The 24,300-nt window shown below is 49.1% G+C and overlaps 1 protein-coding gene across 2 annotated transcripts; it reads left to right on the top strand.

The window, feature by feature from the left end:
• The first annotated feature begins 1,119 nt into the window (after positions 1 to 1,119).
• On the top strand, positions 1,120 to 23,825 carry MXD1 (MAX dimerization protein 1). 2 transcript variants are annotated; one of them, XM_025470692.3, is made up of 6 exons: positions 1,120 to 1,387; positions 2,045 to 2,144; positions 7,042 to 7,071; positions 19,622 to 19,736; positions 21,338 to 21,497; positions 21,928 to 22,253. In XM_025470692.3, exons 1-6 carry the CDS (start codon positions 1,315 to 1,317, stop codon positions 22,134 to 22,136), a joined length of 687 nt encoding a protein of 228 aa, XP_025326477.1. In that variant the 5' UTR covers positions 1,120 to 1,314; the 3' UTR covers positions 22,137 to 22,253. The 2 variants fall into 2 exon arrangements, with proteins under 2 accessions (XP_025326477.1, XP_048971571.1); XM_049115614.1 differs by lacking the exons at positions 1,120 to 1,387; positions 2,045 to 2,144 and adding an exon at positions 2,151 to 3,265 and having other exon boundaries at positions 21,930 to 23,825.
• Positions 23,826 to 24,300: the final 475 nt, after the last annotated feature.

The raw sequence follows: 24,300 nt of genomic DNA on the forward strand, positions 1-24,300 counted from the left end.
TGACAAGGAAAGTCATTTAGCGTCTCTGGGTCCGTTTCCTTGTATGCAAAATGTAGATAATTAACCTACCTAATGGGGTTGCACGGAGGACTAGTGATAATGCACGTGAAACAGTAAAGCTCTTATTTTCATGTATTGGCAACAGTAAACTTTTTTTTTTAAGCTGTATGGAATCTGTCCAAGCTGACCAAGACATTTATTCTTCCTTTTTAAAATGCAGATGTCAGTATATTAACAGGGTAACTTGGGCCTCCAGCCGGCTCTCCTCTCAAAAATCTTGATAGGGCTTAAATCCTTAATTTTTTTAGTTCCATATATTTCTATTGGCACCGCCCCCCCCCCCCACAAACCCCATCCATAGTCTTGAGCAGAGAAAGCTTTTTTTTTTTTTTTTTTTTTTTTTCTTAAACGTTTTCATCGACAATTAAAAGGGAAGGAAAGACCCTGAACGAGACTGAGGTCAAAGAACGTCGTGATAGGACGCGGGTCATCCCGCAGGTGCAGGGCGCCCGGGGCGGGGGCGGGGGCGGGGGCGCGAGCCACGTGGCGCCCGCGGGGGCTCGGCCCCTCCAGGCCGCCGGCGCCCTCGCTGCGGGGGATGCGCGGCGGCGCCCAGGTCCGCGGCGGCCGGTGAGTCAGCGCCGCGCCCGGGGCAGCCCCGCAGCCGGCGCGGCCCGGGGAGCTCGGGAGCTCGGGAGCTCGGCCGCTCACCGCCTCCCGGGTCCGCCGGGCCGGCGAGGTGACGTCACCGGGGCTGGGCGGTCTCGGCGGCTCCGCCAATGGGAGGCCGGCAAGGCGGCTCGCTGCCCCCGCTCCGGCCAATGGCGGCAAGGCAGAGCGGGGCCGTCGGCGTCGGGCCAATGGGCAGCGGGCAAGGAGCACGAGGCGGAGTCGCGAACCCGGCCGCCAATTGGGAGGAGGGGGCGGAGCCCGGGCCTTGTCAAGCGTGACCAACCAGAGAGAGGAGCGGACCCCAGGGGGCGGGGCCGCGGCGCGTCTCCCCAATCGGGCAAGGCCGGGGGCGGGGCGTTCTTCCGGGCGCCCAATGGGGAGCGCGGCCGGAGCGGGCCTGTCAAGAGCAGGGCCTGGGGGCGGGGGGATGGTGAGTCGGAGATAAACACTCGGCGGCGGTGGCGGCGGCGGCTCTTCCCCGGCTGCTGTCACGGTGTCGGCGGCGCCCAGCGCCCCGGGCCCCTCCCTCCCGGCGAGCGCGGTCGCCCGACAGGCTCTCCCCGCCCTGCTCCGCGGGGCCCGGCGGCGGCGGCGAGCCCGAGCGGTGGGGGTTGGTCCCGCGGCCGCGGCCCCCGGTGCAGAATGGCGGCGGCGGTTCGGATGAACATCCAGATGCTGCTGGAGGCGGCCGACTACCTGGAGCGGCGGGAGAGAGGTGCACGGGGCCGGGGGTCCGCGCCGGGCCGGGGCCGGGGGCTCTGCGGGGCACGGCCGCTGGGGGGGCGGAGGGCGCGACCGCGAGCGCCTCCAACCCTCCGGCTGCCCCACGCGCGGTGCGAGGGGAGGCCGCTCCGCCCGGGGGGGCGGGGGGTGCGCGGGGTGCCCGGGGTGCTCGGGGTGCACGGGGTGCTCGGGGTGCTCAGGGTGCACGGGGTGCGCTAGGTGCACGGGGTGCTCGGGGTGCCGGGGGTGCCCGGGGTGCCCGGGGTGCACGGGGTGCGCGGGGTGCCCGGGGTGCTCGGGGTGCCCGGGATGCCGCCCCGCGCAGGGCGCACCAACCTGCGGGACGTCCCCAGCGGGCAGCCCGGGCTCCGCGAGCTGAGCCTCAACAATGAGCAGCTCGCTCGCTCCTTGCACCTGCTCCGGACTGAGGGTGCTCACACAATTTAAGGGAGGAGTTTAAAAAAAAAAAGAAATCCTTGTTCTAAGAATTCCACCTTGCATCGCTTATTTCTTGACACAGAAATTTCTTTTCATCACATGCTCGTGATGAAAAATAAGGTCTACAAGGAGCTCCTGTGCAGGGGGCTGGGGGGGGGGGAGTGTTGAAGGTTCCAGGCTCATTCATTAACTGGGTCCTCCGGTTTTCTAGAAGCTGAACATGGTTATGCCTCCATGTTACCCTACAGTAACAAGGACAGAGATGCCTTAAAACGGAGGAACAAATCCAAAAAGAATAACAGCAGTAGCAGGTAATTTGGTAAATCTTTCTCTTTCTCTCTCGGATCACGATACAAACTGCAGAATGGAAGTGGCCTGTGGTGATTATGACCCAGGAAAATGCGTTAAGTGGCGATCAGGATTCAGGAAGGCGCACATGGTCCTAAGCCACTGGAGGAAGCAGCCCTTCTGTTTGGGTTGAGGGGACAGAAAGGAGAAATGGAAAAGCTTTGCGCTTCTTTATGAACTTTTTAAACTTAATTTTTGCTTTTCTTCCCTTTTGGAACAACGACAACAACAACAAAAATCTGTGGAAACTTCCAGTGAGATTGGTAACCGTGACAATATTTTGCCTACAGAAGTTGCAGATTCAGGGCAAGCTTTTTTTTTTTTTTTTTTTTTTTTTAAATAATCAAAGAGGCTGGACGTTATCCGTTTCTTTTACTTTTCATAGTGAAGATTGTACAGACACATTAAAGTATCTGATTTAGCCTTAGGGGTAGGACTTCATATTCGACATGTAAATTAAATGCAATGGTTTATCTCCTCTATTACATCTACTTATAATGGCAAAGAGGAATGATTGAGGTTGAAACCTCCCTTTTGGTGATGGAGGATTAATATTAAAATATTAATATGCCACGATTCTTTTACGTTTGGCTTATAGTTCTTAAAATCTGTGAATCTCACTGGAAAGCAGGTGGTTAAGGGTCCGTGAAATCACATTAAAGCCCTGAGTACCTATGAGTACTCTATAAATGAGTACTCAATAAACCTACCCCCTTTTTTCCCCCCTCTTTGCCCTTAAAATATAAGTTAGCTAGGAAACCTGTTAGGTCTCTTTACTTATACCTTTCATTCCAGTAAATTAAAGCCCCTCACATTTTCATCACTGGCTTACAATCCTTATTCCTCTCCCGCCGTCATGTATAACTCCCTGCAAGTAACTGTATTTGGTCACCCCCTGTGACGTCACACACACCACTAAAAGCCAGGAGGTCCCACTTAAACCTAAACCCACTTGTTCTTGCTGCTGCTGCTGTTGTCCTTGATTCATCCCATTGTCCTTAGTGTTGCTAGAACCACAGGATGTGAGCAGCACCCATGTGCTGGGCTCTTGCCGAGGAAGGAAGGCACGTGAGGGATGAACCTGGTAATTAACCACCCCACAGTTTTCTCTTTCCCTCCCATCTTCCGCGTTACCTGAAAGTGGTAGCGAATAGATCCGTGTGTCGGTATTAGGGCCTGACTTGTATCCTGCAGTGCTATAAAACAATTTAGCTGTGTTGCATCTTGTTAGTCTTTTTTTTTTTTTTTTTAATTTTTGGAAGAATTTTGAAGCTTGTTGGCGTATTTTTTCCTGAGAAGGTAGCCCAACTGTTGCTTTTATTCTTGTCCGTTCATGGTTTAGGAGGAATTGTCCACCTTACTCGTCAAGGCTTAATCCTCAGCACTTTATTTTTTCCTAAGTTTCGCAGGAAAGTTGGGGGAGGTTCAGTGGTAGGGAGAGGAAGAGCAAAGGGTGTTGAGAGAGAGAAGTAGGCTGGTCCCCGAAGGTGATTAGGAAAGAAAAATAATGATAGCTGAGAATCGCAAGCCACGAAGCAGATTCTCTTTAATATCCAACGTTATTACGGAGAAAATAGCTGTGACTTCTGAGTTTGGGAAGAGCTCTCTTCTGTTAATGGGCTTGGTGTGCTTTCCACGGTTACAGACCAGAGGCTGTCACAGTTTCCCATATTCCTGACTAATAATGAATTAGCGTAGTACCTGCGTGGTGCCGGATCTCCGAGAGGCCGTGATTAAGCCTGGAGATGGCACCAAGCAAACGTGAAGCAAGAGCAGGTTGTTTTGTTTTACTGTGGTCACTTCCTTCATGCCCCGTTGGGAATGACCCTTACCTGAGCCGTGAGCTGTCTCCCCAGAGAACGCAGTTTGCCCCCCACCCTTGATTTGAATTAGACTCCTCTCCAAGACCACATATGGGCAGGGTTCTGAACTGAGGTAAGGGCGATGGAGAGATTACTGCCGCTTTACATAACCGCCGGATAACAGTTTATTCTTAATTCAGGTTGAAACGCTGTGCTCTTTGCTTGTAGAGTCGGAGGCTACTTTTCCTTGGACAATTAAAAAAATAAAATTTAGCCACATATCCCAGCCTCTTGGGAACTAAAAATGCAGATCTTAATCCAATTCCTCTAGTTGCTTGTTTGAAAAAACAAAAACAAAAATGAAATCGTGAATATTGATTGTTTCAGAATCATCCAGAGAGCTACTGGAATACAGGGAAGTGGAATCTTTTTTTTTTCCCCCTAATGACTTTTTAAATCAGTTACTAATAATTTAGAATTGAAATCCAGAGTTTTTAAAGGTATATTTTGCTAAATTGTAAAGCAGGTTTTGGCCCTCGTGAAAGAGGAAGTTCAGGGCCCGCCAGCTAGCTCTTGAATGTAACAGTGGTTATTCAGCTGAGCTGACAAGGAGAGTCTTTTTAAACCCAACAACTTTCCCCATTCTCCTACACTCTGTAGTTTGGCTTAGTCATCTTTTTGTGAGAATGAATATACAGATATTCCTTTTTTTTTTTTTTTTTTTAAAGTAGGCTCCGTGCCCAGCAGGGAACTCGGTGCAGGGCTTGAACTCATGACCCTGAGATCAAGCCCTAAACTGAGATCAAGAGTCCGACGCTTACCCGACCGAGCCACCCAGGTGCCCCTTGTTAGGATATATTTTTTAAATGGTGATATTTGACCTTTACCAGCCATTCCAGAGTCATCAAATCTTCCAGTAACCACATGGAAAAAATACTTTTGACACAAGGTACCTGTGTATTCTTATGCTTTAATTAAAAATAGAAGTCTTTACCCATTAACAGAGTTGGCAGTCTCTGAACAGGATCGTTCTTGAAAGGCTTACTTTCATTAACGACAAACTCTGTTCAGTCCCCCAGGTGCACCTCAGTAATGCTTTAGCCGGTAGATGTACGTCCCCTTGTACAGATCACAATGTGTCGGATACTCTTAAGGAAGCAAATACCATCTGGAGTTTCCAAGACTGTTCAAAGTTTGGAAAGAGTTGTCCTTCCTATGGATTTGTTTAAAAGTTTAACTTTTCTTATATATATATATATATACCTTCAAGGAATCTAGAAATTTTGGGTAAGAGTGCCCTGTGTGCTATTTGCTGCAATCAGAGATTCTATTCTCTTCAAATATCCACCCGTCTCTCCTCCACCCCGTTCCTGGGAGGGTCCTGGCCTGCAGTTAAGCAGGGAAATCCTGACCAGCTGCTATCATATACTTTTATCCATTTAAAAAACCTGTCAGACTTTGAACTTGTTGTTCCCTGGTAAAACTAAAATGCCACGTGCTTTAAAGCCAAAGGTTTACAGTGCTGGCCTGTTGTCCACTGCGCTATCCTGCTGGCCGCGGCAGGAAGCGAACCTTCAGAAAAATGTAACTGAACAAGGCTGAGGGAAAAACCAAGTGAATCAATGTAGAGCTTGTAAGGTAACCAATTTTGAGGTCCTCTATCTAGAAAACCAATATTCTAAAACTTCAAATACTGCCATTATTTTCTTGATTTTTTTTTTAATGTTTATTTCTTTCCTGGCTAACAAAAATTGACGTCCCACAAATTGATGTTGTGGAAGAGAAGTTTTATTGCTGGACTGGAAATTTCCCACTTATAAAGCCACACGCCTACCCCCCCCACCCCCCGCCCTTCTCTGGTGTGAGTGAGCTCGCGGGTGGTTGCCCCTGATAGGAACGAGTGGCTGAGCCTTCACAGAGGTCCCGTTTCTCCATGAGAATTTCTCTATAGGTCCAGAAAGGTTCTGACTGTGGCCACATAGAATTCATGATCTGAGCCAGGGTGTCCTCTCCCAAACTGGTTAGACTCCAGAGAATGTCCATTAAGAAAGGTCAAGACTTGAGGGAGATTCCTCAAATTTATCATTAGGGAGGAGTTGTGTGAGGAGGACACTGAATTGGCCACATTGACGGGCTTCCTGTGACTTCTGTGAAAACCTGTCCACAAATTCTTAGGCCAGACCTTATAATTCAAGGTCGGCTATAAACCCCTTAATAACAGGACTTCCCGCCTCCCGCAGCTTTCGTCCAGGGCTCTCTAATCACGTTTACAGCTGCTTCCTCACTGATCTACGTGTGTTCAGTAGATAATGGACGATCATTTTTACTCCCATTTTACAGAAGGGTTAACCGAGGACGCGAAGGTAAAGAGCTGTGTTTCTTCTCCAGTGCCAGTCAGTGCGAGGCTAGACTTCACACTGCACCCACCTGTGGCCTTGACCGGTGTGATCCTCTTTACGTGCAGCGGAGTTTTAGAGGCCCCTTCTTGAAATCATTTGGTAGCTGTTCACCAGCAGCGTTTTTCAGGAGCTTGTACGTGATCAAATAATGGCATCACAGAGTAGAAAGATTGAGGGAAGAGGGATTATTTTTACCCACTTAAAATCGTATCCTGTTGTTAAATAACTTAGCATAAAATTTTGGCGTATACACTACACGTAGAAAAAACTGGAGGCCTGGCACCTCCGCTGCTCTGCCCCCAGCCCGGAGGAGGCTCTGGTGTTCTCTAACCCGAATTCACATCACATTGCGCAGCTGTTTTTCTCTTTGTATAAATAGACCCCTTTTATTTCCTTTCTTAAAATGGATTACATTTCCACCAGGGATCGCGTGCCTCTTAAGTTTGTCACTTCTCCTTGAACTCTATCTTAGATATTTACGTTTATCTAACTCCTCAGAGGGGTTCATTTCTTTAGCAGAGCCCGCCGAGTTTTCCTCCTTTTTTCTGTTTTCTCTTTACCAACTTTGGAGAGAAAGAGGTCAAAATAATTGTATTGGTGCTGAAATAGTCCTTTAAGACCAGAAGAATCTTACTCTTTTCTTATTTTCCTTCTTTCAGATCAACTCACAATGAAATGGAGAAGAATAGGTGAGTTGGGGATTTTGAGGGTGGGATGAGGGTCGTTTTGATGTATCCTCTGATCTCAGAGACTTGGATTTTTTTTTTTTCTTGGCTCTTCCCACAAGTAGCCCCTGATGTAAGGGTTTCCTCAAGTCATGTAGGCAGCGCGCCCCTAAACCACTTAAGTAGATGCAGGGCTTGCAGGCTCCAGAGGCCACCCCCTCTCCTCGCTCCTGGGACCTGCTCCTCCTCAGAAGTGCCTTTCTGGGTGACCGTTTCACAGGCCAAAGCATTTTAGGTCATGAGCAGTGTTTCCACAAATAGTGTCTTTAAAAAAAAAAAAAAAAATTACATGCTACTGAATATAATTGGTAGTTCCGTCTTAAATCATGTACACACCCAGATATATATAAATACACATATGTGTGTGTATATTTACAGTTTACTTGTGAATAAAGATTCTCAAAATTCAGGCAAATATATGCATAGCACAAATTGGAGATGGTGATTCACCAGAGGAAGCCTGCCACCCTCCTTGGGATCCATCTGGCTGAGCCCGAGTTGATCTCTCTCACCTGGATTGCCTCTTGCTGTTTGTTTAAATCTTCATTTTCCAAATGTGGCTTGTCCCCTTCAATGATGTAGCCTTGTGGTTCTCGGCTCCGGTTGTACGTTAGAGTCACTTGCTGAGTTTTTATTTTAATGTTTCTAAGAAATATTTTTGTATGAAATACATTACACACATTTTTATACTTGGGGGAGAAGGAACAAATTTTATAAAAGAACTTCTAGAAATCTTCAAATATGAGAATGAACAATGTAGTCGAGTCCCGCGTGTCTGTTACCCAGCTTCAGCAATTATCGACATTTCGTCAATCTTGTATAATCATAACTACCACTCCCAATGGACCGTTTGAAGGCAAATCTTTTATCTCTAATAAAGACTTTTTTTAAAAAAAACATAACCACTTTTACCATGCTGGGGGGAAAAATTAATAGTGATTCTTTGTGGAGCTTTAAAATGAAAGAAAGAAAGAAAAACTAAATAAAATAAAATGAAAGAAAGAAAGGAAAAGAAAAGGAAGGAAAAGGAAAGAAAAAAAGAAACCAAGGCCCAGACCTCACACCTAGCCATTCTGATTTAATTGGTCTGGGTTGAGACTCTGCTCTAGTATTTTTTTCAAAAGCTCCCCGGGTGATTCTCGTGTGCTGCCAGTGCTGAGAACCACTGAACAGGCCTCCGTCTGGTCTCCGAGCGCCCATCAGTTTGAAGCGCAGGCCACCCATTCGGATGGAGGAGCTCTCGCGTGCTCTGCATGAACCAGATGACGCGTAAGGGTGGCTCTGTAAACACACGTGGTTATTTCACGCAAACCTTCCTCGAAGAGGGAGCCCGACTCCGAAAGTCAGGGTCTGAACGACCTGCTCCGTCAGTGGAAGGCCAGACTTCCTAGGAAGGAGAATCTTGGAACAGGGTGAACGTCTAGCGTTTCGCACTAAGGAATTTTGTGTGTACGCGTGTGCTGCTCCCCATCCCTCTTCTTCCCTTTTCATTTTTCTGATGGTGACTGTTTTAAGTCCGAGCTTCCCTTATGCTTTGGGGATGGACACGTCATGGACTGGGAGCTCAAAAGGATCTTTCAAGGTGGAGAGGTAGTCCGATGTGGCTTCTCTTTCTCAACTCAACTTTCTGCCTTTGGGGTGAACTGGGTAAATGGGACTCTTTCTGCTGAAAAGTCTCTAGTTCTTCCCCACCCCACCCCCACCTTTACTTAGGCATTTGTTTGTTTACTTTAAAAAAAAAAGATTTTATTCATTTATTCATGAGAGACAGAGACACAGGCAGAGGGAGAAGCAGGCTCCATGCAAGGAGCCGACGTGGGACTCGATCCCGGGTCTCCAGGATCACGCCCTGGGCCGGAGGCGGCGCTAAACCGCTGAGCCACCCGGGCTGCCCAATTTGTTTACTTTTTATATTTCCATTAGGCACTTATTTTTGTCGCTATTAAAAGTTTACCCCTTCAGGTAAGGGCTCTTAGGCTTACTACAACTTTGTGCCTTGCACCTCTGCAAGAATGGCACACAATGTCAATTTTGCCTTTGTATTTTCGCAGTTCAGGGTTGTTTATGTTTTGCCTACCTTGCCTCAAGAACTTGTGCTCAACACCAGGTATTAAATGAGTTCACACTGGAGGCTTAAGCCAGCATGCTCCCCATCCTAGAGAAATGTAGTTTGTCTAATGAGAAAGACGCAGAGTTTCAGTGAACACACGATGTGCTCAGATGGGGGGAGGCACAAGAGGCTCTGGAGGCAAAGAATCTAGAAAACTGGATTTGAGGTCCTCACCGGGCAAGCCACTTTTAATTCCGACTGCTTCCGCGTCGCCGGTCAATGTGTGCTTGCCGAAGAGTTAACTTATCTAGTTTCCTTATTGTCCTTTCTTTTTTGGAATTTGGTCTTTTAAAGCCTTGATAATTCTTTCTCTAGTCCAGAGCATGTGAACAGAAAAGAAGGAAGTAAAGACTCAAATTTCTTAATTTAACCAAACATTGGTTGCTGCAGCCCAGAGGAGGAACTTAAAGTTGTCGGGCTCTTCTCCCCTTCTGAGTGTAGGTGCTTAAGAAGCTTCGAGTTTTAAAGTCCACGGAACAGCTGCCCTGGTTTCAATCGATTCCTATCAAAGAATCCCGCTTGGCTAAGTGCATATACACTTTAGCCATTTTTTTACCTTAAAACATCACATAAAAAGATTAACATGGCTCTCAAAAAAAAAAAAAAAAAACCAACTCAGGAAAAGAACTTCTAACAATGGGAATTTATTTTCCTCCTTGATATTGCAGAGTTGATTATAATTGGGTTGGATTTTTAAACAGAAACCTTTTCTGTGGCATTTTAGAGCTTTTGAGTAATTGGTGTTCATCAGGGCTCACTACGAGGATGTGGTGCTCAACACCACCTTGATAACCTTGGTGTTGGTCGGAAGAAACTAGCCTTCTAGGTGGTGGAGGTGGGGTGTTTCCCATTCGCTAGATGAGCATCCGCGGAGCATGAAGGTGCTGTTATAGGTGCTGGGACTACAGAGCCCCGAGGAGCCCAGACCCCTGGGGCAGAGGGTTCAGCTTAATGTTGCTGGAGATCGGAGTGTCTGTCACTAGGCCTGTGCTTCTCTGAACTGTCATTTTGTGGGTCTAGCCACCTAAGGAAACCCTTCGAGTGTGTGGTGGTGTTTTGCTTTTTTTCTTTTTAAAACTAATCTTACAGAAAAATCTGAGAACCACAGAAAGTCTTTCTTAAAAAAAAAAAAAAAAAAATTAAGTCGTCTGTGATTCTAGCTGCCAGGGGAAAGCAGTGGAACTTTTGATCCCAACGGTTGTTTTTGGAAAAAACATAGTTTGGTGTAGAAAATTGAGAAGTTTCAAAAAAATACAAAAAAAAAAAAAATATATATATATATATAAATCACCTGTAATAGATCTTGCAGCAGTAACAGCTGCCACCATTCCTGCCAAGTTCTGTATCCATCTAGACTTCTGTGCATGCTTTTCTGAAATCAACCTGGGATCATAGTAAATAATTTGTGGTCTTTTCATCTACATTATGAATATTTTCTAGTGTCCTTAAGTCTCCTTTTGTAACATTACTTTTAGTGAATGCCCAGCATTACCTCATATGGAGGGGCCATAAGTCCTATAACCAATCCCCTGTTTTAGGTTCTTCGCAGTATTTTGCTAATATAAACAATACTTCCTTAAACTACCTTGTAGATAAATCTCTGTCCAACGCCATAATTATATCCTTAGGGCAAATTTATAGTTGTGGAAATAATGATGTACGCATTGTTATGGTTTTCGATGTTGACTGCTGGACTCCCCACTGGGCAGGTTATAGGCTGTATTTTCCTTATACCTTCACAACGTGATATTCTAATTTAAGACCTTTATGAGTTTGATATGTAAAAAAAAAAAAAAAAACAGACAACCAACTTGTTTTAATTTGCATTTGTTACATTACCAGCACGAATAATTTTCATATCTTCGTGTGTTGGTATTGCCTATTTTCTACTCAGGCGTTTCTTTTTCCTTATTTTGAAAAGATTATATCATGTGAAGGAGATTGCCCCTTTGAGTATCACGTTATTGTCCAGTTTATCATTTCCTCTACAGAATCCGTTTTCTCTCACTGTTTGAACTTGCTGCCTCTGTCGTATATTAAATTCTCAGTTCATGGCGAAGTCTGTTTCTAGACTGCTTCTTCGGTTCCAGTGATCATCTGCTCTGCTGTCCTCTGCCAGTGAGCATTGCTTCAGTCATTGAGGTTTTATCATGCACTTCAAGATCTGGCAAAGCAAATCCCTCCTCCTCCCTCCTCCTTTTTTAATTTTACCATGTTGTTAGCTATTTTCACTAGTTTGTTTTTCCCTATAAACTGTATAGTCAGTCCATCTCTCCGACCCTCAAATCCTTTTGGGATTTTCAAAGTCAAAATTTAATAATTTCAATATAAATTAACCTTTAAAAGTTCACATTCATGTATTAGCTCTTTCCATCCAGGATTTGGTATGTGTCTTCATTTATTCAGATCTTTTTTCTGTCTCTAAGGTTTTATAGTGTTTCCCCATAGATATTGCATATTTCTTATAAAAGGTATTCCTGCATTCTATATATTTTTAAAGTCTCTATTATATTCCCATTGTAATCACTAATTAATTCTTGTTGGAATATAGGAAATTTTTTTAATCTTGCTGCTGATGTTATATGGCTTTGTTGGTGAAAATTCTACTGTTTTCCTTCTCTTAGCTGGTAATTCTTCTGGTCTGAATGCCTTTCAGTAGCACTTCAGCAAATGGAGACTGAGTGAATGCATATAAGCTGCAGCCAGTGGGGCCGGGAGTCAGGTGCTAGAATGGACTTTTTTTTTTTTTTCTTTATCTTTTTTTTTTTTTTTTTCAAAAGAAGGCTCTGGCATCTTCTTTAATAATAGACACTCGTTTTTCTGGAATGGTACAAATGCAGGCCTTGCTGGAATTAGGCAGCTGGTCTAGAGAGATTACCTCTGCTAGAGTCTTCTGACCCCATGACAAAAGGTTTGTGTGTGTGTGTGTGTGTGCGCGCACTCTGTGGGGAGGACTCAGCAGCCTGATCTAAAGCTATTATTTTCATTTGGTCTCACAGTATTTCAGTGGCATCTGGTCCGGTCTGAGAAACTCCTGCAATCAGGTCTCTTCTGGCACGACACTCTAATTGATTGCAGGCCCCTGTAGTTATTTTGGCTTCTCAAATGGCCAAGCTCCTTATATCGGAAGAGGGTAGGGGCGTAACTTTTGCGTTGGTCCCAAGTTGCGGTAGGCATTGCACCACTCTGTTTCTGAACTTTCTTGACCACATTCAGATTTCACCCTAAGGTGTTGTAACAAATCCACATTCCTTGTTGCCACATGGGGCCGAGGGCGTGGCCTGGTTATTACAAAGAAGGGATGTAGTTATCAGTGTGCAAATCCGGCCTACGTTGACGTGTGGAGGAACACCCAGATTTGTGCCACCGGAATCTATCTTGGACTGTATCTCTTGGATAGATGGCATCTGCCCTCGGAAGAACTTGGAGAAGAGACATAGGCTGGTTATTCAACTAATTTCCAGTCCCTACTGGAGCACTGAGGGCACCGCCTGACTTTGTCATAGACCTTAATAGTCACAGGCTGAGAAAGCTAGCAAGGACTAACCATGACACGCATCGTGAACATTCTTAAAATTGGGCTCCATGATGGAAATGTTAATATACTTATGTATTTCATAGTTTTAGTACAGAAGTTATAACTTCAAAATGTAGTAGTTACCATGAATTGCTCTTTATGAATTGTTCACTGATGTGTTCCCCTACAGCTAGCCTATATAACTACCACTGTATTTTTTTTTATAAAGATTACTATCACGATTATCAAAAATCTCCAAAGCCTTCTAAGATTCCAGTTAAGTTGGTAATCATGATTCATCTGGCAATTATTTATAAAGGGATCATTTTAGGGAAAAGAGCAGAGTACTTTTTTCCCTTCAAAGCATGACTTGCAGTCTTCACCTGGACTTCTTGCTTAACCCAGTAAGGCTCTGTTCTCAACCCCAAATCTGGAAAAAGTTAGTCTCTCTTGTGACCTGTGACCACTTTTAGGGAGTGATTTTTGATCCCTTAAGATGATTTTCTTACTCTAGACTAAACTTATTTTTCTCACTATGTGGCTCGTGCGTAGCCATATCGGAAATTTTTATCAGACCTCCAGTTAGCCTATAGAATTCAGAGCTATTTAATTGGCTACATCTGTGCTCAAAGTGAGGAAATAAGATGACGAAACTTTAAAGTACGCTCTTGTTTATTGTTTGCTGCTTCTTCGGTGAAGAACCTGAAGCCCAATTTTAATGAAAAGTGGTGCTCGGTGAGGGGCCTGCCGTGTATCACGTTCGTTAGGTAGGACTTTCCTCAAAGAGAAGCGCATGCATCGCCTGAGATCCCAGATTCTACCCTCAAGTCAGCATCTGCGGATGCTTTCTTGTTTCTAGGCCCCAGTGGGGTAACACAAAATAAAAATCTTGGTCTTTCCCATTAGTTGGTGATGAAAGAACGCCTGGGTATATAGGAAGTCTGCAGTGTGTGAACAAGCGAAGTGTGATCCATTGGGAAAGGGGAAAAAACAGGTTCCGACGGTCTTTGGAAGCTTGACATCCTCTTCAGTCAAGCAAGATACGGGTGAGGGCAAAGGAGAAATAGGTTTTTTGTGGGGGGAGGCGCGTTGTTGTAAACTTTCGGTGAGAGCGGCCATTGGTCATAGTCTAAAGGTAGCTCAAATCAGGAATTCTGTGTATGTTCCATCTCCAACTAAGTTTCAAGAAGCTCCAAGGCGGGGACTGGATCTAGCCGACATCGCATCCTGGCCCCTAGGATCGTGGCCGTGCCCGGCAGTCCTTAGAGAGGCCGGTGCAGTGAACGAATGGACGCGCCACGTGTGTGTTTCCACGTTTCCATCCATGAACCCCCCTTCTCTACCCCCCGGGGCCGCCACCCCGGATGCTCCGCTCCGACCTTCCAGCCCTTCCTTTGCTTCAATCAAAAAGCTAACGATCCTCCTTGGTGGCGGCGCCTCCCTCGCCTCCCTCACGACAGACACGCGTGGGCCCGACCTGATAGCGCCCCGCCCCGGACCCCGGGACCGCCTCCAGGTCAGGAAGAGCTTGGGCTCACCTGCAGATTCAGAGGCGCGGTCCGCAGCCGGCAGCCCCCTGCGGCCTCCGTCCTTCCCAGTCCGTGCCCCAGTTTGCGGACGTGCTGGCGGGAGAGAGGCGCGGAGAGACCCGGGGCTCGGCTCGGCTCGGGGGCCTGGAGGGCGGCGGGCGCAGGTGCCCCTCAGCCGGTGCCCGGCTCTCCCTGTTCGTGGCTGACGGGCTCAAACCAACGACGGAACTGAGTGGGATCGAACCCTTAAATCTTCAATATTCTTGGGATTTATTTTGACGTTCGTCTCCGCGCTCCTCTACTCTCTGAGTAACCCGCTCTTTGCCCAAGGATTTGCAGTGTTCCCTCGGGTAAACTCATACCCATTCTCCAGTCTGTTGCTGGGAATTTAAAAAATCCGTTCACTTGATATTGTTTTTTTAATTATCAAGGCTTTATAATGCAGTTTCGTGTCTGGTATAGCACATTCTTCCTCACTTTTCTTTCTCAAAAATCTGGCGATCCCTCACACATTTACTCGTCAAGATGGAGTTTATTTAAGATTTCACTTGTTCATGAGAGACCCCGAGAGGCAGAGACCCAGGCGGAGGGAGAAGCAGGTCCCTGCGGGGAGCCCGACGCGGGACTCGATCCCGGGACCCCCGGGTCACGCCCTGGGCCCAAGGCAGATGCTCAACCACTGAGCCGCCTGGGGGGGCCCCCAAGATGGAGTTTACACTAATTTCCTAGAGTTAGTAAGAGCCCTTGGGATTTTTTTCTTGGAATTATGTTAAATTTGTAGACCAACTTGGGTAACCTTGGCAGTTGCTTTCAGGTTTCGAATCTACTACTTTTGGATGCGCTACTTTTATCAAACATTTACTCAGATTTTCTTAGGTCTCTCAGCAAAGTTTTAGACTTTCCTTCCTACAAATCCCTCCTAACCTGTTTTTAGTTGATCCTCCACATGCTGCCCTTTCCTCTGTGTCGTAGGAGGGAGCGTTTAGGTTCTTTGGGCACAGACGGCACATCCGGGGACGCGCTTGGGTCCCGCAGGCCAACATCTGCCCCTACTGTCCTCGGGCTGCCGCGGAGCCGCCGTAGCGGGGGACCCGGTGCCCTTCGGTGCTTTCCGCCCAGCCTCAGGCTCCCTTCCCCGAGACTCGACAGGATGTTGGCCAAGAAGGAGGCCTTTCTTTCGCACACATTTTATAAGGATTGATAAGATCCTCGCTAATCTAAAACTTTTTTAAATTCCAGGATAGTCAGCATACAGTGTAAGATTTCGGGTGTACAGCACCGTGTTGGGCACAGGTGCCCTCCTTCGTCCCCATCGCCTAGTCCCCCCTCCCCTCTGGTAACCACAGGTTTGTTCTCTAGAAGTAAGTGACCGAGTCTTGGTTTGCCTTTTTTCCTTTGCTCATTTGTTTCTTAAATTCCGCCCGTGAACGAGCTCCTGCGCTGTCGCTCTCTGACTGCAGTCGGCATCCTGGCCCCTAGCTCCGTCCGCGCCGCTGCCAATGGCAGGACTTCCTTGTCGGCCGCGGCTGGGGAGTACTGCGCTGTGTGCATCTTCTCTATCCGCTCGTCTCTCCACGGACACCCGCGCTGCTCCCGTGCTCTGCCTGTTGCAAATACTGCCGAGAAACACGGGGGGGCATGCACCCCTGGACTTAGTGTTTTTGTATTTTTGATGGAAATACCCAGGAGTGCGGTTGCTGGGCCGTGGGGTAGTCCTATCTTTAACTTTGAGGACCCTCCACAGTTTCCCACAGTGGCTGTACCAGCTTGCGTTCCCCCCACAGTGTAACGGGGTTCCTTTTTCTCCACATCCCTGCCCCTACTGGTGTGTGTTTCCGATTTTCGCCATTCTGACAGGTGTGGGGTGGTATCTCCTTGTCGTTTTGATCTGCATTTCCCTGGTGATGAGTGATGCTGAGCACCTTTTCTAGTGTCCGTCGGCTGTATGTCTTCTTTAGAGGAATCTCTGTTCATGTCTTCTGCCCAGTTTTAATTGGATTATTTGTTTTTTGGGTGTTGAGTTGTATCTGCTCTTTATATATTTTGGATACTAACCCTTCACTGGGTATGGCATTCGCAGATGTCTTCTCGCATTCGGTAGGCTGCCTTTTATATTTGTTGATGGTTTCCTTCACTGTCCTTGCTGATTTTTTTTAAATGAAAAAAAAAATAGTATCTTTAGCATAAAGTAAGATCTGTATTGTCATAGAAAATCGGTTACATTTTCCATTAAATTTCCTTAATGACAAAAAGATAACTTTTCTTTAAGGAAGAATTGGATTTTTACCAGATAGCTTCCATCTGCCTTGTGAGACGCTTTGAGTTTCCTATTGATTTTTCAAAGGAATATTACAGTGCCGTACATACCTGTTTGATCCCGGTCTGCAGAAGAAGCTAGGATTGAATGAATAACTGTCGCCATATGGAGAGCACTCATGTCAGACCCTGGCCGGGGGCTTCTGTACCTTGTCCCAGATAACATACTGGCCTCTGGGCACGGTGTTCCTGTCTACTGCTGGGGAGGCTGTTGCCACCTGGAGTTAAGTTACTGGCTGAAGGTCACACAGGAAGTGAGTGGCAGAGCCGGGATCCCAAGCCTTTACTCTTACACGCTACAGTAACATTTGGTTGTGTAGTGATTCACAGATTCAAACTACTAAAGGAACTAAAAATAATAATAATAATAAAATTTGAGATCCTTTTCAAAACCGTACCGAAGAAAAGTTATAGTTTTTATCTAATCCAGGTACCCACAGGTATAGGGCACACTTGGTTCTGAGCATTGCCGGTGATAGCTCCGATCAAAGATCTGTCTCTTTGTGCTCCTAGAGGCCAAAGGTACATCGTCCGTTCAGAGTAATTAAAGCGCTCTTTCTGAAGAGTCAGCACGCAAGGTTTATCAAGGTTCGTGACCTAGGCACGAAGCCGTTGGATCAGCGCAAGCAGAAGAGGCCGCGGGACAGGAGGGAGCCAGGACTCGGCCCAGCCCTCCTCCGCTGGGGGGCGGCGGCGGGACCGGCCGGGAGGAGGTCTAAGGTGGGGATCCGACCGGGGTACCGAGCGGCTTCCTGCTCCGTTCACGTGGCAAAACGCTGCTGGCTTCCGGAGGGGAGTTATACTAGTTCAGCGGGACACTAGACCCGGGAGAGGACCGGAGCCCGGGGCAGGGGAAGAGTCAGGAGTGAGGAGGACGTGCTCTCAGGGCTGCGCAGGGACGCGGCCAGACACCGGGGTGCCTGTGTCCCGGCCCAGGAGCCCCGGGGGAGCGGTACGCGGGGGTTGTTTGCTTATCTCATTCAGGAATTGAGTGTCCCTATAACAGGACGGACTGGGCCTGCTCCGCAGACCTCACCCTTCCCCTGTGGTTGGCCCAGGTGCCAGCCGGGGATGTCTGCAGCCAGGGGGCAGGTGGGCAGGGCGGCCAGGGGGCTGGAGCCGTGGGGGCTGCAGGAGGCCAAGGCGGGTGGACAAAGTTGGCTTCCGGCCCCGACACAAACCCAGGAAGAGCTCTGGTCTTATTTTCCTAGAACCAGGCCAAAAGGTACTGAGTGAACATGTATTCTCCTTCGCCTGAATTAGTCAAGTGGCGTATTTCTAGTTTCACAACAGAAGCGTTCTTTGGAAAACCTACATTTGGGTAGTGAGAATTCTACTTTCTGGGCTAGATTCCCTATATAACTAGAAATGACGATGCATGGAAAGATGACTTTATTATGTTTTTATCAGCAGACAAACTTCCTAAAAAATTTACATACTCATTTTTGTAGATAACCCCACGTCGTAAAATGACTAATAGGGCAGGCACTGTTCTGAATCATGCGGTGTTTGCAGATAACAAGTAAGCTGGAAAGTGTCTACATCTAATTTTTAGACTTTTTTCCTAACTTGACAATTTGTACACTTTGGGAGAAATAGTTTGGATAACTGTATAAGTGACTATGCTTTCTCAGTGTTTCTAGTATGGTCTGTGCCCGTGGCTCTTCTTGAACACTAGGATTGAAGGTGAACAGGTACATTTTACACACGGGTTCTGCTTTTCTTTCGCCCTCCTGTAGTGGTGGCAGGAGCAGACCTCCCATGGGAGTCTTTGCCTGTGGCCGTTCCGCAGGGACGGGGCTTTGAGGCAAGCGGAAGACCTACCGGAGAGCAGGGCGCTTTTGTGCCCTAGGATCTGCCTGGCTCGAGAGTGGATGCTGTACTCTTCAAGTCTGTCAAGGCCTAGAGGGTCCTGGGAGAGCTGGGGGAGCTCCTCCGAGAGCTGGGCCCGGAAGGAGGCTGGGAAGGACGCGACGCACCGCTGGCTGGATCTGCCTCGAGGGGAACGTTCTGAAGTCTCGCCGCGCAGGGTGTGAGCGGGCTTCCCGGTCGTTACCGCGCCTCCGACCTCCAGCTTTCTGAAGCCGTGTTCTTGTTTTGGTCCCAACTTTTGCTAATACGGTCAACAATTTGAAGTGGGGGCGAGGGGCAGGCAAATTAAGCTTTAGGGTCGTCCCCCGGTTCAGCCGGAGGGTAGCCCCCAGGCTCCGGGGCACCCTGCTCCGGTGGTCGTGTGGGCCGAGCGCGGTGAGGAGGTGGAGTAGAGATGGCCCGTGTCCTCCAGGGGCCACGGCCTCGTTGAATAGGCGACGTAAGCCACTCCGCAGACGTTTATTAAGGGGGAGGGGGCTGGGATAACTCAGCAAGGACTAAGTGGCAGGCCCAACTTTCTTTCGAGACTTTATGTCCATATAAGAAGACAGAACCATTTTGCCTCTGTTTTGCCCAGGGCTGGCAGGGTTTGATATCTTGCTTTCCCTCATTTCACAATGTATCGGAGACTTCCTTCCTAGGAGTAAATAGAGCACATTCGGGTCTTTTCATAGCTGCATAGTATTCCACTGAATGGATACGTAATTTATTTAAGCAGCTCCCCATTGATGGTGACTTGGGTGGTTTCGATCTTTGCTATTAGGAGGCAAGCCGTGACGAATCCCCGCACAGGTCGCTCGCGTGTGGCAGTAGTCTACACGGCCGTGCCGTAGACCTACTGGTCCATAAATGGGAAAGAGGAAGTATGGGTTGAAAGGGTGTTGTCAGGTTACGCCGTAACCCAGAAACCTGGAGCTAACCGGATAAATATGACTAATAGTAGGTCTTAGTCCTGCCCAAACACCTGTATTATAGAGACTTGCGAAAACCCCGGTTTGGGCTTCTCTGCGGCTTCCACCACAGTTGTCCAATTTCCAAAGATGCTCGTTTGACCAGAGGTCATTGGTGGCATTTGCCTGGGTAACTTCCTGCTCTTTTAGAACTTGTTCTTTCAGGTGCCTTCCAGCCTGCCGTGAAATCCTCAGTGCCACTGTGACCTTGTTTTTGTAGGCGGGCCCATCTTCGCTTGTGCCTGGAGAAGCTGAAGGGGCTCGTGCCGCTTGGGCCCGAATCGAACCGACACACTACACTGAGTTTATTGACAAAAGCCAAATTGCACATAAAGGTGAGTGTATCCTTGGGATTCCTTTTTAGCGTTCCCCATCCAGTGAGGGGGTGTCTGTTTGTTCTTTTTTTTTTTTTTTTTTTTAATTTATATATTCATGATGGGGGGGTGGTTGGAGAGAGAGGCGAGACACAGGAGGAGGGAGAAGCAGGCTCCATGCAGGGAGCCCAACACGGGACTCGATCCCGGGACCCCAGGACCCCAGGATCACGCCCTGGGCCAAAGGCAGGTGCTGAACCGCTGAGCCACCCAGGGGTCCCCCGGTGTGTCTGTTTCTGAGGGAAAGCACCTGTGTACCTCCGTGACCGTCCTCTCCTCTGGAGAGCCCTCCAGCCTGCCTCTCGATGCACCTGGGGTGTCCCACGCCCAGCACGTCCGGAACCCCACCGGGCCTTTCTCACCCCTGCGTATCAGAAGTTAAATGACCCTGCAGTTGTCCGTTTGCTGGAGCCAGAACCTGGGCTCATCCCTGCTAGCTCTTCTTGCTCCGCAGCCATGCGTGCCTAGTCCTCTCCAGGCCCCAGATGTTTCCCAGGCTAACTTCCATTGGCGCCACCATCGAGCACTGCAGGGAACTCCTCAGAGGCCTCCCTGTGGTCCTCCGGCCGCCTCTGAGCCTTAAGATAAGCCTCATGATCCCCAAGAATAATCTTTCAAAGCTCAAATCAACATGTCACTGCTTAGAATTCTTCAGTGGGCTGGGATAGTCTGTCACAGGCCTGCCCCAGGCCGCGTGACCTGCCGTCGCCTGCGGTACAGCAGCATCTCGTGCCCTGTCCGCCCCTTGCACTTGTCACGCTCTTACCACAGGGCCTCTGTACGTGCTGTTCCCTCGGTTTGGTATGCTTTCCCCTCCCTCCCTCACCTAGCTGACTTCTTGTCATCCTTCAGATCTCAACACAGGTATCACTAGCTCGGGGAAACCTTCCTGCCCTGCCTACGGCCTTCCTGCCACGGACGGGCCCATTATTGGATCTTTCTCTCTTAGCACTTATCACAGCTGACCTCAGACCGTGGCTTATGTGACTGGTTGTCCCCACTGTCAGAGGGAGGGGCCCAGGTCTGTTCGGTCCCCCTAGACCCCAGCACCCCCAGAGGGTCGGAAACAGTCGGCATGTAGCCAACGCTCACCGTTTAGCGTGTTTCTAGAACCCTGGAGTCGCTATTGCCCAAGTGTCCCTTCACTTATGGTCAGCAGCCTCCACACGTGAGCGTTCTGGAGGGGAAAAAGCCCGTTTTTAGAGCAGCGTAACCACAGTTAAACAGATGGGAAACGTGTTTAAGCCCTTTCTTGGACGATGTGGAATCAGGACTTGAAGGGACACTTCCCGCTGTAAGAAGGTCCCTGCGGTGTGGGCTGAGCAGAGCTCAGGGGCTCACCTGTGGACACAGGTGCTCAGCAGCCGCACTTCCGCTGGGATCCAGCCCCCGGGGACGGGGCACCACGCACCCCCCGAAGCCCTGCACCCTCAAGCCCCGCGACGTGCCGGTCCCCTGGGACAGGCTCCTGGGGGCAACTGGCGTGTGGGGCGCCGGGGGAGGGGCCGAGTCCCGGCCGCGCAGGAGCTGTGCCCGGGCACCAAGCACCCCCTGACTTGCAGAAACTGGAGGATTGTGACCGAAGAGCCATTCACCAAATAGACCAGCTCCAGCGGGAGCAGCGGCACCTGAAGCGGCAGCTGGAGAAGCTGGGCATCGAGAGGATACGGATGGACAGCATCGGCTCCACCGTGTCGTCGGAGCGCTCGGACTCGGACAGGGGTGAGCGCCCGCCCCGAGTGTGCGTGCGAGTGCGCGTGCCTGTGTGCAGGGGCCTGTGTGCAGGTGCGTGTGCGTGTGTGCAGGGGCCTGTGTATAGGTGCCCGTGTGCGGGTGCCCGCGTGTGTGCCTGTGCTGCCAGATGCACGTCCGTATGTGTGCGTGCCTGTGTGCAGGTGCTGTGTGCGTGCCTTGCTGCTGGATGCACGTATGAATGTGCTCGTGCCCGTGTGCAGGTACCCGTGTGCGGGTGCTGTGTGCACGTGCCCGTGTGCAGGTGCCCGCGTGCGTGCCCGTGTGCCAGATGCACGTCGGTAGGTGCGCGTGCCGGTGTGCGTGTCCCAGGGCGGGGCAGCCCGAGGCCCGGGGGTGACGGGGCATGCCGTGGGGGCATCGGGCCGGGCCGCCGCCACCCATGTGTGTCGCCCCGCAGAGGAGGTGGACGTGGACGTGGACGTGGATGTGGACGTGGACGGGGACGCGGAGGGCGCGGACTACCTGGCGGGCGAGCTGGACTGGAGCAGCAGCGGCGTGAGCGACTCGGACGAGCGGGGCAGCCTGCGGAGCGCGGGCAGCGACGAGGGCTACGCCAGCTCCAGCAGGAGGCGGCCGGCAGCCCCGCACGCGCGCGGGGGCCTCTGAGGGCGCGGGCGCCGGCTGCCGCGGGTCCCCTCCGCGTGGACCGGCTCCTGGGCGCCCCGAGGTCGCCCCGAGGTCACGGCGACACCCGGCACGGGCGGACGCGGGCCTGGGCCTGGGCACCCGCGCCCCGCTCGACGCCCCCGGCGCCCGCGGCTCCCCCAGACTCGGTTTCCCCCGAAGTGTGTTCTGCTACTTGTCTCTGGAACATTTTTTTTTCCTACCTCAGAGATAAACGAGATCTCCATTTCCCACTTAACACGAAGCGATTATGCCTTTTTTTCACCCCCAGATAAGTGACTTTTGGTCCAAGTCTAATCTATTTTCCTATTTGACTTTCAGCAATAACTGAGCTAGTGTCCTCGTCAGTGAAGGACAAGCCGCGTGTCTACCCTGTTGCAGGTGAACAGGAGGGGACGGCTCAGCGCCACTAGGGCCCCCCCCGTGTGGATGCACCCAGGAACTGCCCTGTGGAGGCTTCCGGGTCGATGGTTTAAAAGGCTGATCTTCCCTTTTGGTTATGATTTCTCCCTCAAGTGGTCTCCCACTTTGTAGCATTTTTATTTAAGCTAAAAAAAAAAAAAAACAGAGCACATGTTATATGTACATAAGACACATTAAATCTATAAATACTATTTATTCATTTTATATAAACTAATGTAATGGAAAACAAATTCTTATGACTTTGTGCTTTTATAGATGTTCTAGAAACTTTGTATGTAGGTATCTACAAAATTGGTTCATTCCCCTCAACTATTTTTGCATTCATATTTTTGGGGCCGAGGTTTTTCAGCCTCTGGCGAATCTTTTTCATTGAATCTGAACCATTTGTAAAAAAAACCTGTGACGCCGAAACAGAGCGTGTGTCACGAAGTGACGAGAACATTCCTAAAATGCACAGACGCACCGCGACCTAAGGGCTCCACGGCCGAAGCGGCGGCCGCGCTCGGGCCCGGGGCCCCGGCCTCGCCTGCAGCGCCTCCACCTTCCACACCACTCCGAGTTCAAACCCGCTGCACGCCGAAGCTCGTGCTAGACGTGAAGAGCGGTCTAAACAAGATTACTTTTGTTTCTCCATTTTAATGATTCTCTATTAATTTTTTTTTAATTGGAAGTAGCTGATTCTTAAACGATTCCAAAGTCCTCTATACTTCTGTTTTTGTTTTTGTTTTTTCCTGCATTTCAGCTTTGGGTGGGGGGAGGGGCAGGTGACACAAAGGATTTTTTTTTTTTTAATTGTTGGAATCTTTTCCAATGACCAGCTGAAGATTTGCACTGAAATACAACTTGTATGCCTTTTGCATTTTTAAAGCCTGCTTCCTGATTTAAGCAGAGTGATAGTGTTCAAAGAGCCAGCTCAGCCTGTAACATGTTTGAAAAGATGTACCTGCACTTTGAGGTCCCTTTCGAATGCCATTCGCTGGACCTCTCAAGCGTTTTAATTGCTACATTCAAGCGCCTCCCAAGTCCAAGATGCTGGATGCCCTGATGGCATCGAAAACTCAAGACTTTGGGCAAAGCTTGTGGGCTTGCATTGGGGGAGGGAAGGGAACAGAATTTGTGTATCTGTTTGATTTAGAAATAAGGCATCTGAGAGATGCCATTATTTTCTGTGTTTAAGTTAAACTGCATTTTTGTCTTTTGGTTGAAATATGAAATGTACTGTCCCGATATAAAACGGTAATTATTTGACCTTTGCACTGTTCGTCTGGTCCTTTTCAATTTGATTGCATATATAAATGTGCGACTTGATAGATTTTTTAATGCACGTGTGATAAACCGACACCAGGCCCAGACCTTAGTTTTCAAAGCGCGAGGTGGACCGAATCGACGCGCCAGCTAGGCCTCTCTCGGACCAAAACTGTGACCTTCAGGACCGGCAAACAGCCGGCGGCAGCTGCTCCCCGTCCCCACGCGGCGCCGGCCTGTCCCCTCGTGCACTGACCCACCAGCGTGACTGCTCAGAGCTATAAAGTCTTTTTGGTTGTTTTGGGTTTTTTAAGCAAAATGAAAAACCTTTCTGTGAGGGTTGTCGTGGGGGGGAGGGGCGACGGGCAAAGACAGAAACCCCAGCCTTTAAGACTTTGACAATTGTACGTGCCCAGAGGTGTGTGTAGACATAGGCACGTGCAGATTTTTGTGTAAAATTGATTTTACGAAACAAATC

This window comes from Canis lupus, chromosome 10, assembly GCF_003254725.2.
Source record: "Canis lupus dingo isolate Sandy chromosome 10, ASM325472v2, whole genome shotgun sequence".
NCBI lineage: Eukaryota > Metazoa > Chordata > Mammalia > Carnivora > Canidae > Canis > Canis lupus.